This window comes from Pecten maximus, chromosome 5, assembly GCF_902652985.1.
Source record: "Pecten maximus chromosome 5, xPecMax1.1, whole genome shotgun sequence".
NCBI classification, from domain to species: Eukaryota; Metazoa; Mollusca; class Bivalvia; order Pectinida; family Pectinidae; genus Pecten; species Pecten maximus.
The window spans coordinates 13,312,779-13,326,303 of record NC_047019.1 but is presented as its reverse complement, the minus strand read 5'-3'; the positions used below and the strand labels follow the sequence as shown (position 1 = coordinate 13,326,303).

Genomic DNA, 13,525 nt, shown 5'->3' with positions numbered 1-13,525 from the left:
AATAACGTCATACTGGGCCACAAGGTAGTCTTAACCGGTCCATCAACACAATAACGTCATACAGGGCCACACGGTAGTCTTAACGGTCCATCAACACAATAACGTCATACAGGGTCACACGGTAGTCTTAACAGTCCATCAACACAATAACGTCATACAGGGTCACACGGTAGTCTTAACGGTCCATCAACACAATGACGTCATACAGGGCCACATGGTAGTCTTAACAGTCCATCAACACTATAACGTCATACAGGGTCACACGGTAGTCTTAACGGTCCATCAACACAATAACGTCATACAGGGTCACACGGTAGTCTTAACGGCCCTTCAACACAATAACGTCATACAGGGTCACACGGTAGTCTTAACGGTCCATCAACACAATAACGTCATACAGGGTCACACGGTAGTCTTAACGGTCCATCAACACAATAACGTCATACAGGGTCACACGGTAGTCTTAACGGTCCATCAACACAATAACGACGTCATACAAGGTCACACAATAACAACACAGGTGCTTTACATGAATCCCAAACCTAATAGATGATACTATATGTGACACTGTTCAGACCTATGTTGGTGTTGGTGGCATTGTTAGGCCCAATGTGTATTGGTGACTTTGTTAGGCTCATTGTGTGTTGGTGACATTGTAAGGCCAAATGAATGTTGGTGACATTGTAAGGCCAAATGTGTGTTGGTGACACTGTTCAGACCTACATGTATGTCGGTGTTGGTGATATTGTTAGGCCCAGTGTGTGTTGGTGACATTGTTAGGCCCAACTTGTGTTGGTGACACTGTTAGGACAAATGTGTGTTGATGATATTGTTAGACCCAATGTGTGTTGGTGACATTGTTAGGCCCAACTTGTGTTGGTGACACTGTTAGACCAAATACGTGCTAGTGACATTGTTAGGTCCAATGTGTGTTGGTGACACTGTTAGGCCCAGTGTATGTTGGTGACATTGTTAGGCCCAATGTGTGTTGGTGACATCGTTAGGCCAAATACGTGCTAGTGACATTGTTAGGCCCAATGTGTGTTGGTGATATTGTTAGGCCCAATGTGTGTTGGTGACATTGTTAGGCCCAGTGTGTGTTGGTGACATTGTTAGGCCCAATACGTGCTAGTGACATTGTTAGGCCTAATGTGTGTTGATGACATTGTTAGGCCCAATGTGTGTTGGTGACATTGTTAGGCCCAATGTGTGTTGGTGACATTGTTAGGCCCAATGTGTGTTGGTGACATTGTTAGACCCATTGTGTGTTGGTGACATTGTTAAGCCCAATGTGTGTTGGTGACATTGTTAGGCCCAATGTGTGTTGGTGACATTGTTAGGCCCAGTGTGTGTTGGTGACATTGTAAGGCCAAATACGTGCTAGTGACATTGTTAGGCCCAATGTGTGTTGATGACATTGTTAGGCCCAGTGTGTGTTGGTGACATTGTTAGGCCCAATGTGTGTTGGTGACATTGTTAGGCCCAATGTGTGTTGGTGACATTGTTAGGCCCAATATGTGTTGGTGACATTGTTAGGCCCAATGTGTGTTGGTGACATTGTTAGGCCCAATGTGTGTTGATGATATTGTTAGGCCCAATGTGTGTTGATGACATTGTTAGGCCCAATGTGTGTTAATGATATTGTTAAACCCAATGTGTGTTGATGATATTGTTAGACCCAATGTGTGTTGGTGACATTGTTAGGCCCAATGTGTGTTGGTGACATTGTTAGGCCAAATACGTGTTTGGTGATATTCTTAGGCCCAATGAGTGTTGGTGACATTGTTAGGCCCAATGTGTGTTGATGATATTGTTAGACCCAATGTGTGTTGATGACATTGTTAGGCCCAATGTGTGTTGGTGACATTGTTAGGCCAAATACGTGCTAGTGACATTGTTAGGCCAAATACGTGTTTGGTGACATTGTTAGGCCCAATGCGTGTTGGTGACATTGGTAGGCCCAATGTGTGTTGGTGACATTGTTAGGTCCAATGTGTGTTGGTGACATTGTTGAGTCCAATGTGTGTTGGTGACATTGTTAGGTCCAATGTGTGTTGGTGACATTGTTGAGTCCAATGTGTGTTGGTGACATTGTTAGGTCCAATGTGTGTTGGTGACATTGTTAGGCCCAATGTGTGTTGGTGACATTGTTAGGCCCAATGTGTGTTGGTGACATTGTTGAGTCCAATGTGTGTTGGTGACATTGTTGAGTCCAATGTGTGTTGGTGACATTGTTGAGTCCAATGTGTGTTGGTGACATTGTTGAGTCCAATGTGTGTTGGTGACATTGTTAGGTCCAATGTGTGTTGGTGACATTGTTAGGTCCAATGTGTGTTGGTGACATTGTTAGGCCCAATGTGTGTTGGTGACATTGGTAGGCCCAATGTGTGTTGGTGACATTGTTAGGCCCAATGTGTGTTGGTGACATTGGTAGGCCCAATGTGTGTTGGTGACATTGTTAGGCCCAATGTGTGTTGGTGACATTGGTAGGCCCAATGTGTGTTGGTGACATTGTTGAGTCCAATGTGTGTTGATGACATTGTTAGGCCCAATGTGTGTTGGTGACATTGTTGAGTCCAATGTGTGTTGGTGACATTGTTAGGCCCAATGTGTGTTGGTGACATTGTTAGGCCCAATGTGTGTTGGTGACATTGTTGAGTCCAATGTGTATTGATGACATTGTTAGGCCCCCTTTGGAAAAAACCTGCACTCCGGCTTTATTTCATCGGCAAACAACAAAAATGTAGTAAAAAAGTGCATTTTACATATATGGCAAACTATCAAATGTGATAACACAACAACATTTATGTGATATTGTTTATTAATTATCTATCATTATCTATTAAGAGAATGTTCAAAATATTTGAAACTATGTACTGAATGCCTGCCTGAATAAATATCAATATTATTATTTTATGTGTTGGTGACATTGTTAGGTCTTATGCGTGTTGGTGACATTGTGAGGCATAATGCATGCTGATGACATTGTAAGGCCCAATGTGTGTTGGTGACATTGTAAGGCCCAATGTGTGTTGATGACATTGTTAGGCCCAATGTGTATTGGTGACATTGTAAGGCCCAATGTGTGTTGATGACACTGTTAGGCCCAATGTGTATTGGTGGTATTGTTAGGCCCAATACGTGTTGGTGACATTGTTAGGCCCAATGTGTGTTGGTGACATTGTTAGGCCCAAGATGTGTTGGTGACATTGTTAGGACAAATGTGTGCTAGTGACATTGTTAGACCCAATGTGTGCTGGTGATATTTTTGGGTCCAATACGTGTTGATAACGCGTGCTGGTGTTAATGTTAGGCCAAATACGTATTGGTTACATTGCTTGTGAGTTCCTTTTAGTGACTGGACTCATTTGATCTGATATGTAACATTACATTTACTTGATAACCACGATATACTCAAGTTTCTTATTTCCAAATAGATTTATTTACATGGTCATATTACCCTATCAACACATCAAAATGTCGTCTGATTTCACAAGTAAGGACATGACACTCCTCGTGATTTCATTGGTTGGTTATATTGATTTAATTCTAATTACATTAGAAATTAATTGATATGAGACAGCAAAAGTTGATACATGTATAAGCATTTAACAGCCTGTCATGTAAATGGCAGTCATAGTTATATAAATATCACAACAAAAGAATTCCCTGTTCAAACACAATGAGATTATCCCCTATTTACTGATGACGTGATTTGGGATTATCCCATCAACACTCGATATACTCGATATACCATTAAGGAGATCAGGAGAAATTCAGACAGAAATTTAATGTTATTGTTCAGGTTTAATTCAATTGTATTGTCTCATCGAGAAATAATAAATACGCAATTCTACTGCAAAGAACAAAGACGGTAGAAGTTATGTTGGTCAAGTGTCAAATGTTCTTCTTCAGTGTAAATAAAAACTGTCATGTATCCTTGTTCGAGGATTGCCTGTGTACGATATTTAATGCGACACCGCAGAGTTAGATTCCGGCGTCGTTAGGGTTCCCCACAATCAATACGGGCGAAACGTTTACACCGTCCGGGAGGTCGAATGGGAATATATACTTCACTACAGTTCAATATATGGATCAGAGGTATTTAAATTACGATGGAGACATTGGTTCGTGGTTTATCATATAAAAGGACAATTAAACAGATATATTCTTTACCTGTACTTGTGTTTGTGCTTGTTTAAAATAATGTCGGACCTCTAAAAAAGATTAACAATATTCATAATATGATAATTAGTAAGAAATATGATTAAGAATTACAATATCGGTTCATGTACGTACATGACAGGATGCGACCGACACATTGTACATGTGTATGGTTAAAATGACATAAGTAGCGCCATCAAGGTGCATCAACAAAATAGAACACGTTGAAGTTAAGGGCACATTTTCCCATTCGGAGATAATTTGGTCTATTATCATATTTAAAAGATCATAACATAAAAAAAAATCACAAGTTGGTTCCACTTTCAAAACAGTATAAATTAAAAATTAAATAAAACAATTAAAGAGGATACAGTGGGATTATGGTGTACCTAAATGAGCTACCTGGTCACCGGTAATAGGTCCCGGGGTCTGCTTCCTCTCTCCTTTCCCTGCGTCCTCGCAAATCAATAAAACTGCGGTTCTAGAGATAATCCCTTGCCGACTTAAAGCACACTCTACTTGAATCAAGTACTGATAACATGAGTCACTATTATACGAGGGGAGAGTGAAACCGGAACTATGGGCGGGACTCGAACTCGGGAACTCCAAACTCTAGAGAGCACTCGGGTCATTGAGTTGTCTGACCACTGGTGACCGAGTCAGTCCAGTTCCACTGCAAACCAATCATCGTCTCTATTATTTGTTTATAAAATTCGCGTGGGAAAATAATCAATATATCGGTTTATTTTATATCAAGCTGTATCACCTTTTCTTCAAATTCTCATTCGCAGTATTTCAGCCATTGATGCTTATCTTACTTATTGTGTTATATTTGTTAAATACTATCTAAATTGTTCAGTATACAGCTTTTAAAAAATAGTAACATGATGTCACTCATGCTTTTAGCTTTGATTTCGCCTCTCGTACTACACAAGTATAGAATGTAACATAACCCCTTAACGGAAATCGGTCTACTTTTGTAGTTACCATATGTTAATCGAGTCGGTACCGACTTTTGTCTGTCATTTCTAAATATGAATAAATGTCTCAGTCTTTGTAAGTCATTGTGGTTCTTTGGAGTCGCGGTTTGAGATTTGACGTACATTTTTTAAAGAAGCCCACGGTTTTTCGTATGTGTCAGTACGCGTACCTCGTCGCGGACAAGCATATGTCCTTGTAACCTTGTTCAAACAATGCCTGAGGTTAGTTAATATAAAACGCGTCAATATACCATACTTATGTGTACATATATTAAAACACCAGGCTACAGCAATGGGACGGTACCACACAATGGATTGGAATCTTTTATGCAGACTTGCAAATCTATTCAAAAGAATACATAGTCTATCGATAACGTGATTAATGTTAATCCATAGAAGAGGGCAATACACATATGTACCAGTCTCAACCAATGGGAGGGGGTTTTACAAACTGGATCTGCCGACTTTACCTTCGATAGACCCCAGCTACGTGCCAACCTGCTCTACAAGGATACACCGCTGTCAGCAAAATCGCACCAGGTAAATTATTTAATTTAATTTATATTTAACTAATCAAGACACATTTTTATTCTAAAAACATCACTTTAGATAATATTTATTATTGAATATTATAAATATTTTATCAATTGCAAACGCTAATAAATTTCCAGTCCTATTTCAAATGTGAAATGCATGTCCTTGAAATCATACCTGTCATAAATGGTCGATCTGAAAAGCAAATGACTATAAACAATCTATTATTTCAATGCTAATTTTGTATTTGGAAATGCAAAAGATATATACATATATATATCTTGTAGATGTATTTATATTTAATTCATGTTTATTTTTCAAAGATTAGTCATACTGATATATATATATAAGGGACGACCTATGTACACGTACAATGAAGTCACGTGATTAGATACGCCGGCCGGCACAAATTCACACGTAGGTTTACTTCAAATGTACTATACATGTAATGTAATTGTAAAGGCAATGGATTATATAGATTCAGATTCAGATATGTTTATTAAAGTGTCAAGTATTGATACATAAAATATACATAAAATACAAGCATAATTTCATCAAAAACGTTAAAATGCATCAACACCCAGCCATATTTGGCTTATGAGACACTACTACAGTAAAATCTTGAGTGTCAATTAATATTAAGACTTATTGATAAAAAGTTTTGTCTTCTTTGGTACATATCAAACAATAACCTGGCGACATCTTTTTGCAAATTATCTTCTTTCATAAGAAATATTAATTTATCTTTGCTGTTTAAAGCATTAAAATTCTGTAAATTAGCTTCTGCTTTATTAAAAACTAAAAGTCTCAAGTCTGAGTAAAAATCGCAATCAATAAAAAAGTGAGTTTCATGCTCAACATGATTTGATGTACAATATATACATTTCCTTTCTTGTAAAGGAATTATTGGCCTGGCGTATCTACCCGTTTCTATAGCTAATGGCAGAGAACCACTTCTAAAATTAGATAAAATTCTTCTGTGTGATCTATTTCTAATATTTTTAACATAAAAACTTGTACTAATTTCATTTTTATATAGGCGGTAGGTACGCAACTTATTACCATTTACACGGTTACTATCATTAAAAAGATAATTTCTCCAATCTATCTGGTCTCGATTATCCAATATCCGCTTAATATCACGAAGTTTACATTTAGTCGAGCGTTGACTGTTCATTACATCAGATAATCCAAAACTGTGTATAATAGTGTCACATTTTCTTCTCCAAGAGTATATATTTCAATTGTAATGTAACTTTGATTAAAACAAGAAAACTATTTGTGATATTTATATCCTGAAGTGAACGCCGCTGCTTATTCTCAACTGAATTTTATATGTTTGAAATAGTGTTTAAAAATGAGTATATGTACTCATTTGTTTATTCTGACGTGAAGTTTGAATTAAGACGAGTTGCAAATTGATTACAATGGAAACCCATACTATATATACTGTATAAATGAATCATCATGAAAATATCAACATATTTAACTTATACGCACATAATGGACTATTTGCTTTAAATGGAACAACATTTTATATGCAGAATAAAGATTTAGTACATTATAAAATGCAGACATGTTTTATAACATAATAGATAAGTAGTCGCTTTACGGCGCAATTACACAGAAACAGACAAACACGGAATTCTTGATTTTCTCCGTTATTTCGCTTTGTCGCTTGACGTCCTTTTGCGGGCGACAAAGCGATAACGAAATATCATAAAGAAGCAGTTATTCGTTATTCAGTAGTCACGAAACTCAACAAAAGACGTAAAAAAAGAAAGATATTCATGATTCGTCTGTCTGAACACAAAATGCCGTGAAAATAATGTAGCACACATTTTGATGACGTCATCAACAATAGACTCTTTATTACGTCATCACAACACGGTTTGGAAACTATCCGAATTTATTAGCTGGACTCGTTCGGTTACCCAGACATTGGTAAGGTATAAAATAATATTTGTTGATATTTTTTTTTCCGATATTTTTTAACATGAATATATGTAGACAAATGTAAAATATCAATTGTGCCTTAAGATACAATGTATAAGTTATAGTTTGGCTCGAGGCAGACGGATAAGGGCTCGCCAAAGGCTTGTCACCTTTGGTCATTGTATTCCCTCTGAATCTACAAATCTACATTGTTTTTCTTTATCCTCACCAAAATTTGACCACTGCACAGTGGCCTGTATTTTGTAGTTTATACAACTATTGATATTTTTGCTCCAGGTTTGTTTGCTTTGAGCATCAACAATCATGTCTTTAGAAGATCTCTGGAAGAAACTGAAAAATAGCGATTCATCGTCATTACTCAAGAAACATTTAACTGAGCCAATCTACAACAAGATAAAGAACAAGGTCACATACTTCAAAGGAACACTCGCTGATTGCATCAGGTCAGGTAAGGACATAGCATCGTCGCTAAGGATTCAACTAGGCACCTGTTTCTAAAACAGTTACATAATTTCTGCTTCAAATATGTTTACCTTCGTGTATTTCAATTGTAGCAATTTTTAACGCGTCAATGTGCTCTGAAAAAAATGATTAAAAGAAGTAAGAGAACATAATCAAAAATTCAAGTTTGACCGCCATATTACGACCTTGACCTTACAGGCCTTACAAGTTGACCCGCTCTCATTTCCATAGCCGTTTTATTTTCTGGGAGTCAAGCAATTGAAAGCCGGTCTTGCATTGACAACATATTGTACCTATACAAGTCCTCGTATTTCACATTGTACCCGTATGTACATGTATAAACGAAATACGGAAAATGAATTGGTTATATATACTTATTAAAATTTTGACATTATGAAAATCATTTTGGCGATGACTGTTAAGTATTCCACAAAGGTACAATATACCTACAATGTATTCTAAAGAAATTCATTTAGTGAATGACAATTATATGAAACATGAATACTAAGTGGCCATACAAAATTAAGGCTATGGAGTGGAGCTATCCGTTCCAAAGTCAATGCAACTAGAGAAAACTTCGATTAAGCATTTAATAACGCAAGGTCGAAGACATCAAAGAACTAAACAAATTAGAAAATAAATCATTTAAATGATCTATTCCAAACGAAAGAATTACGAATAAAAATGTAATTTGAGATCATGTCAGTAGTGGAGTCCATGGTGTTTCGGTTACAGTATACCCCACCCCCTACCTCACAACGTCCCTCTGCTTATGACTAGTCTTATATCCTAATTTTGCACGAATACTATTTCTACATAATGAGATTTTAGGCGTGGCCACTACAGTTAGTGTAACTTGTCTGTAATTGGTTTCAGTCAACGAATAATAGGACCATTGACGGCCACTTTCCTAGTGACACAGACGGCCACTTTTCTAGTGACACAGACGGCCACTTTTCTAGTGACACAGACGGCCACTTTTCTAGTGACACTGACGGCCACTGTCCTAGTGACACTGACGGCCACTTTCCTAGTGCCAGTGACGGTAGTTTTTATAGTGACACTGACGGCCACTTTTATAGTGAAACTGATGCCAGTTTTATAGTGCCACTGAGGGACACTTCTATTGTGCCACTGACTGAAACTTTTATAGTGTCACTGACGGCCACTTCTAAAGTGCCACTGAATGACACCTTGGAGTCACTTATAGTGCCACTGACGATACGATTTAAGTGACACTGAGGGAAGTTATAGTGCCACTGACGGATACTTTTATAATGCCACATAGGGCCACGTATATTGCAACTAACGGCTACTTTATAATGCCACTGGGGGACACTTTTATTGTGCCACTGAGTGACATTTTATAGTGCCACTGACGGCCACTTTTATAGTTCCACTGACTGTCACTTTTATAGTGCCACTGACGGAGACTTTTCTAGTGCCACTGACGGCCACTTATATAGTGCCACTGGCGGCCACTTATATAGTGCCACTGGCGGCCACTCATATAGTGTCAATGACGGCCACTTTTAAAGTGCCACCGACCGCCACTTGTATAGCTCCACTGACAGCCACTTTTATCATGCCACTGAGGGACACTTCTATAGTGTCAACACACAGAAATACCACACCATGCCACCTATCCGGTCACATTACACTGATAACATAAGTGTTGAACTGGACCAGTTCTGTAACATGGTGTTGCTGTTTGTTGTATTGTTATTATTGGCACGGTAAAGGTCCCAAACTGATAAAAGGTTTAATAGTAATCGTGTACAGTTGCCCGGTGAACGCAAACTCTGGAAGAAGAACGATGGCAGCCAAGTATAATTCATGCCAGGTGTATGTGGCTTAATAAGTTTCAAAATATGTAAAATTCAAACGTAGTACAGTTCCAATCTACATTTGATGTTGATCTTGTCTGAATGTTTAAGGATGTAACAACCTCGACAGCGGATGTGGTATCTACGCCTGTGATCCCGAGGGTTACGATGTGTTCGCTGAAGTTTTGTTCCCAGTCATCAAAGATTATCACAAGGTGGACGAGGTCAAGCACCCCAACCCCGACTTTGGAAATGTCAACGATCTCGGATTCGGCGACCTTGACCCCTCAAAGAAGTATATCATCTCAACGCGCGTGCGCGTGGGACGGTCAATAGCTGGATTCCCATTCCCTCCAACAGCAACACTGAGGGTAGGTCTGGATACACTTTGGGGTTAGGACTGAGGGTAGGTCTGGATACACTTTGGGGTTAGGACTGAGGGTAGGTCTGGATACACTCTGGGGTTAGGACTGAGGGTAGGTCTGGATACACTTCGGAGTTAGGACTGAGGGTAGGTCTGGATACACTTTGGGGTTAGGACTGAGGGTAGGTCTGGATACACTCTGGGGTTAGGACTGAGGGTAGGTCTGGATACACTTTGGGGTTAGGACTGAGGGTAGGTCTGGATACACTTTGGGGTTAGGACTGAGGGTAGGTCTGGATACACTCTGGGGTTAGGACTGAGGGTAGGTCTGGATACACTTTGGGGTTAGGACTGAGGGTAGTTCTGGATACACTTTGGGGTTAGGACTGAGGGTAGTTCTGGATACACTTAGTGGTTAGGACTGAGGGTAGGTCTGGATACACTCTGGGGTTAGGACTATGGGTAGGTCTGGATACACTTTGGGGTTAGGACTGAGGGTAGGTCTGGATACACTTCGGGGTTAGGACTGAGGGTAGGTCTGGATACACTTTGGGGTTAGGACTGAGGGTAGGTCTGGATACACTTCGGGGTTAGGACTGAGGGTAGGTCTGGATACACTTTGGGTTAGGACTGAGGGTAGGTCTGGATACACTTTGGGGTTACTCATCATACAATATCAAGTATCGTGTAAAATTGGGTCAACTTACATTAACTTTACTACTTTGCAAAACTATGTAGGGCAACCTTCGTTATAATATAATTGCTATATATGTATGTTGTAGTTAACACTTAAAGGGAGATAACTACACTTTCCTGCATAATTATAATCATAATTAATCTTAATAAAATTAAGGTGTATTGACGACCACCCCCCCCCCCCCCCCCCCCCACCTAGCAAAAAAATAATAGCAGATCATTTTAACTAATTAACGAAAGACATATACTCAACTAAGAAAATTAACTAATACAAACTTATAACTTAATAAATCCATGTTTATTTGTTCCTCTTTGTATTAGATTGTTTTTGAGAACTTCTTTGAGCTCTGCAGTTCGTATCCATTAGCATCCTCCATGTTATACATACATGATATGGTGTCTCCTTCCATTACTCCAGTCAAATTTTGGACAATTTTGAGAATGAATTTTGATGAGACTACAATACTACAATACAAGTGTAAAATGAAAACACGAAAAATATCACTATAAGGGGAATAACTCCAGCATTGTAGCTGAACAGTCATGCATTGCAATATTTTCTATAGTCCAAAATAAATGTTAGTCTGCAATTTAAGTCTCTTCGTCATATTGACACAAAGATAGAAGCAGATGCGTCATATGGTGTTGGGGGTGGGGGTGGGGGTGGGGGTGAGGGGTGGAGTATTCGTCAATATTTTCAACATCTGTTGATAATTTGAAGAAATCTTTTGACATTTAAATAATATCATTTTTTCCTGTCACTACCCATGACAAAAGCAATGAAAGAAGTAAGGCATGATATTCTTTGCACAGAAATGAATAAATGAATGAATGAATGAATGAATGAATGAATGAATGAATGAATGAATGAATGAATGAATGATGTTCGGGGAGCTTCAAATGACTAGAATGAAAATGGGTAATAATGTATTCTTAATTTGTTTTATAGGACAGAATAGAAATGGAGGCGAGGGATAAGGAAGCTTTTGAAACCCTAAAAGGAGAACTGAAAGGGACGTATTACCCTCTGTACGGGATGAGCAAGTCCGTCCAACGCCAGCTGACAGAGGATCACTTCCTCTTCAACGATAGCGATAGGTATGTCTGACGGGGACCAGACCGTGTAGGTATGTCTGACGGGGACCAGACCTTGTAGGTATGTCTCACGGGGACCAGACCGTCCAGGTGTTGATCACAGGGGCATGACCATTTTGTTATAATCTAAATATTGACCACATGAAATGAAAGTTCGTAAGTTTAAGATCACAGGGACCTGAGAATTGTTTACAGTCCAGGTGTTGACGGGGACATGGAAATTTGTCTGTGTCACAGGGACCTGGGAATTTGTTATTGTGTAGGTGCTGACCACGTGTATATAGATTTTGTTAAAATCTATTTGTTGAGCACAGAGACCTGACAGCTTGTATCAGTCTTTAAAATCGTGATCAACGGAAATTAGTTATGGAAAGAAAACGTTTGTCTCCAATATCCACAGCCTATGACTGCGATCCAACCAATCACTCATAATGTATCAGTAGGTGTGATTTCGTTGTTAATGGCAGATTTGTTTATCGTTGTCAGATTCCTGAGGGAAGCCAGTGGATATGATGACTGGCCAGTCGGCAGGGGAATCTTCCACAATCCCCAGAAAACATTCCTGGTCTGGGTTAACGAGGAAGATCATCTCCGATTTATCTCTATGCAGATGGGCGGTGACCTTGGAGCAGTCTACAAACGTTTAGTCAATGTAAGTGAAGTCTTTAATAGATAAATAAATAAATAAATAAATAAATAAATAAATACAAAAGACAAAAGTATACGTATGGTTACTTAGGTACTAGTACAGTCCAAACCCACGGTCCACATGCAGTATTTATATATATGCATTTTATGTAGCAGAACATGTCAACCAATGTACAGTTATGTAGGTCAAATGTCTAAATTGTGAACGTCTGTCTAAAGTTCCGAGGCTCTGCGTTCGAGCCCCAGTGTGGTCGCTGTATTCTTTATTTTCTATTATACATAAATATAATATATGGATCTTGGTCTGGGATGATATTCCAAGTCCCTGTGTTTGATGCTACCCAAATTCTGAATTATGACACTGTTTCGCGGTATGTATCAATGAATATTATGTTATTTATTTTTCCGTTGATGGTATTTGAAATGTTTCACTTGTGTAGGCGGTCCAAGCCATGGAGAAAAGTGGTTTGAAATTTGCCCATCACCACAAGCTGGGCTACCTGACCTTCTGCCCAACTAACCTCGGAACCACACTCAGGGCCAGTGTTCACATCAAAATCCCAAAACTCTCTAACAGTCCGGAGTTCAAAGCCTTCTGTGATCGATACAGTCTACAGGCTCGAGGTTAGTAATACACGTGTGACTTATCAACTCTGTTAAAGATTTATGCTATTGTATAAGGATCACTCCCCATGTAACATCATATGAAATAATGGGCTACCCCCTATAACACTAGGTGGCGTTGTTTATAGCATGTAAAGATGGCGTTATTTAATTATTTTACGTCTATTGCTTTGAAA

At 38.8% G+C, this 13,525-nt stretch overlaps 1 protein-coding gene across 1 annotated transcript in view; it reads left to right on the top strand.

The window, feature by feature from the left end:
* The window catches only part of LOC117328314 (taurocyamine kinase-like), a 40,793-nt gene that overhangs the window by 13,825 nt on the left and 13,443 nt on the right, over nucleotides 1-13,525 (top strand). Inside the window, exons 7-12 of the mRNA XM_033885837.1 lie at nucleotides 7,595-7,602; nucleotides 7,927-8,082; nucleotides 10,034-10,293; nucleotides 11,932-12,080; nucleotides 12,564-12,729; nucleotides 13,166-13,349. Coding sequence (XP_033741728.1) covers nucleotides 7,595-7,602; nucleotides 7,927-8,082; nucleotides 10,034-10,293; nucleotides 11,932-12,080; nucleotides 12,564-12,729; nucleotides 13,166-13,349 — 923 coding nt within the window. The remainder of the gene's footprint in view (nucleotides 1-7,594; nucleotides 7,603-7,926; nucleotides 8,083-10,033; nucleotides 10,294-11,931; nucleotides 12,081-12,563; nucleotides 12,730-13,165; nucleotides 13,350-13,525) is intronic.